Source organism: Vicia villosa, linkage group LG3 (assembly GCF_029867415.1).
Source record: "Vicia villosa cultivar HV-30 ecotype Madison, WI linkage group LG3, Vvil1.0, whole genome shotgun sequence".
Classification (NCBI taxonomy): Eukaryota; Viridiplantae; Streptophyta; class Magnoliopsida; order Fabales; family Fabaceae; genus Vicia; species Vicia villosa.
In genome coordinates, this window is record NC_081182.1 from 92,816,845 (window position 1) to 92,820,784 (window position 3,940).

Consider the following 3,940-nt stretch of genomic DNA (forward strand, 5'->3'; position numbering starts at 1 on the left):
AACAAACAAATGCAAAAATTTGATCAATCAGACTTCCAGAGGTCCACCATTACATTCCCATATCACAATTCACAAGTCATCCTCTATAAAAGGTCTTTCTCAATCGACTCTTTCTTTCTCACAAAAAACATAGACTTGAATTTTCAATCTCGGACCGTTCATATCATGTAACATGGAATAAGAAAAAAATTTCAAAATTTCATCAATCTGACTCGCGGAGGTCCACCATCACCTTCCCAAATTAAATTTCACATGTCTTCCACTATAATTAAAGGGTTATTCTAAAACGACTATTTCCTTCACTAGAAGAACAACAACTCAAATTTTGAATATCAGATTGTCCAAACCATGTAAAATGTACTTACAAACTAACAAAATTCAAAAATTTCATGAATCGGACTCCTAGAGGTCCGCCATCACCTTCCTAAATCACAATTCACATGTCATCTTTTATAAAAGGTCCTTCTCAACTGACACCTTCCTTCACTGGAAAACACGGATTAGAATTTTCAATATCGGGCAGTGCATGTCGTGTAAAATGGAATAAGCAACAAATTCAAAAATTTCATCAATTAACCTCTTTGAGGCCCTTCACCACCATCCCATATCACAATTCACACATCTTCCACTAGAAATGGTCCTTCTCGAATGACTATTTCCTTCACTAGAAGAACAATGACTAACATTTTTTATATCGGACCTCCAAATATGTCAAATAAAAATAAAAAACAAAAAAATTTAAAAATTTTATCAATCGGACTCCCGAAGGTCCACCATCACATTCCCATATCTTAATTCAAAGGTGATTCTCTGGAAAAGGGTATTTCTCAACTTGCACTTTCCATTATTTAAAAAACACAGACTATAATTTTCAATATCGAATCGTTCAAGTCATGTAAAATAGACTAACAAACAAACAAATTCAAAAAATTCATCAATCGGACTTTCGGAGGTCGAGCACCACATTTCCAAATCACCATTCACATGTCATCCTCAAGCAAGGGTCCTCTTCAACTAACTATTTCCTTCGCGGGAAATAATCACTGATTATAATTTTTTATATCGGATCTTCCATATTGTACAAAAAGGTTTATAAACATTTCATCAATCTGACTTCTAGAGGTCCACCATCACCTTTTCAGATCACAACTCACATGTCTTCCACTTGAAAGGGTTTTACTCAACTGATTATTTCATTCATTAGAAGAACATCGACTAGAATTTTTAATATCGGACCATCCAAACTGTGTAAAATGGACTAACAAACAAATAAATTCAAAAATTTTATTGATCAGACTCACAGAGATCCACCATCAAAATTCATAAGTCATCCTCTAGTAATGGTTATTATCAACTGACCATTTCCTTCTCTATAAAAACATCGACTATAATTTTTATATCAGACCGTCCATATCATGTAAAATGGAATAAGTAACAAAAAAATTCAAAATTTCATCAATTAAACTCTGTGAGGTCCAACTTCACCATCCTAGATCACAATTCACACATCTTAAACTAGCAAGGGTTCTTCTTAACTAACTATTTCCTTCACTAGAAGAACACCAACTAGGATTTTTAAGCTAAGACCATCTAAATTGTGTAAAATGGACTAAAACAAACATATCAAATTATTCATCAATCGAACTCCCAGAGTTCGACCGTCAAATTTCCAGATCATGATTCACTCGTCATCCTCAAGAAAGGGTTCTCCTCAACTAACTACTTCCTTCACAGAAAAGAACCCCAATTATAGTTTTTAATATCGGACCGTCCATACTGTATTAAAAGGAATAAGAAACAAAAAATTCAAATATTTCATCAATCATACTTTTGGAGGTCCACCATCACCTTCTCAAATCATAATTCACATGTCTTCACAAAAAAGGATCCTTCTCAAATGACTATTTCCTTCCTTAGAAGAACACCGACTAGATTTTTTAATATCAGACAGTCCAAATCGCGTAAAATGGACAAACAAACAAATAAACTCAAACTTTTTATCAATCAGATTCACAGAGGTCCACCATCATATTCATATATCATAATTCATAAATCATCATGTAGTAAGTGTTAGTTCTCTATTTTATTGATTGACATTTATTTTAGTAAAATATATTATGTTATTAATGTACAACAATTAATAGAATTTTAAACCAATGTACATAAAACTTCTTCATTCAAGACCAAATCACAACTATTCATTGTTGGGTGATTATCGTTTATTAAATCACTATTTTTATAGATAAATGTGATTGTTAATAATAGTTAAGGCTAAGGATACTGCAAAAGTATGAAAGCACATACAATATACTCTTTATTCACTATAAGTCTCAAACACCAATGCATAAAACAAGGGAAAATTACTCTATGATGACCAATAATTGTATCTTCACATGCAAAAAAAAACCAAAATTATTAATCATCATATCATTAAAAATTTGGACGAAAGTCGTGATATCCACCTCAAAGGATTTGCATCATCATGTCCAAAAACAACTGCTTCTGAATGATATCATTATTACTCATAGCCATCCCAACCTACTCATCATTTCAATTTCATCATTCTCAGGTGCGGTTGGGAGTGGCGGTGGTGGTGGTGGCAGTGGCGGTGCCATGGGGAGTTGGACTTGGCTTTGAGCAGCCAGGACTTGACTTTCACTTTGATTTTGGTGAGTAACATTTTCACTATCACCCGAATCAATCCTTCTACCAATCTTCCTCAAATTATGATCAATCATGCAAGAAAGATCATTCAAATCATCCATCGACATGTTGTTCTGCACGACCTTCCCAGCATTGAGACACTGAAACATCAGCATGGTTGTCTCTTTCTCTTTGTTTTCTGCCCATTGCCTTTTAAGGTGCTTTTCAGCCTTCCCAATTCTTTGTTTCAGAAAACTCTCTTGATCCATCATCCTTCTGCTTTGATCAAATTCAGGCGCTGCCTTGAATTTCGTAAGCACCTTTTCAACTCCCGACGGAGATGGCCAGATCTCAGGTTGAGGATCGTATGGGCCATAAACTATCACACAAGCATCGATACCGCAAAGGGTTGATATTTCATCGACCTTTTTCAATAAACCCTTCTTCCTTTTATTGTAAGTTGTTTTCCTTGCAGTATTATTCTCAATGAAAGCAAGCTTCACCTTCTTTCTAGTCATGGTTTTTGACAAGAATAAGATGAAAATTGATAGAGAAAAACAAGAAAAGTTGATGGATGTGATTTCCGATTTGTGAATTATGTGTTGTATATATAGAGACCAAATTCGATATACGTACGTGGTTAGGTGCATGGATCTTTATTTTTCCAACTGGCATATTTGTAACGGTAAAATGAATTTATTTTCATTCCATCCATGTAGATATACCATAAAATAGATATACGTAATCTCTGGATTCATGTACGTTTGGGATAATTGCCATTCATAGTATTTATCTATGTTGGGATCCATGGAATATCCGCATCATTATTTCTCAAATTCAGCACGTGGACTATTTCATTGTTGGGCTACACTACACATAAAGGGTGGGCTTCTTTGGATTTTGTTTTGCATAAATATGCAAAGGGAGGTTTCTGTGGTGTTAGAAGGAGGTATTGTCCAGTCACCTCATTTAAATCAATTATGGTCTTTTTATTATATTATTCTTTTATAATAAAAATCTGTTTTACTATTCATTTATAATATTTCAAAATTTTTTAAAGTTGTGAGTTTTATCGGAATTTTTTAGTCAACAATCAAAGTTTTATATTGTATTTTTTATCAAAAATTATTTTTATCCGATTTTTGAAATGTCCGGTAAAAACTCATGTTTCTCATATATTTTTATCATATATTTTGAAAAAATAAATAAAAATACATGCATTTTTATCAGATATTTTAAAAAATCCGATAAAATTGTATACATGCATACCGAATATTTAAAAATATAAAGCTGAATA

At 33.0% G+C, this 3,940-nt stretch overlaps 1 protein-coding gene across 1 annotated transcript; it reads right to left on the reverse strand.

The window, feature by feature from the left end:
• Positions 1-2,333: 2,333 nt before the first annotated feature.
• On the reverse strand, positions 2,334-3,203 carry LOC131656351 (agamous-like MADS-box protein AGL80). Its single transcript, XM_058926085.1, has one exon. It carries the CDS (start codon positions 3,159-3,161, stop codon positions 2,523-2,525), a length of 639 nt encoding a protein of 212 aa, XP_058782068.1. The 5' UTR covers positions 3,162-3,203; the 3' UTR covers positions 2,334-2,522.
• Positions 3,204-3,940: the final 737 nt, after the last annotated feature.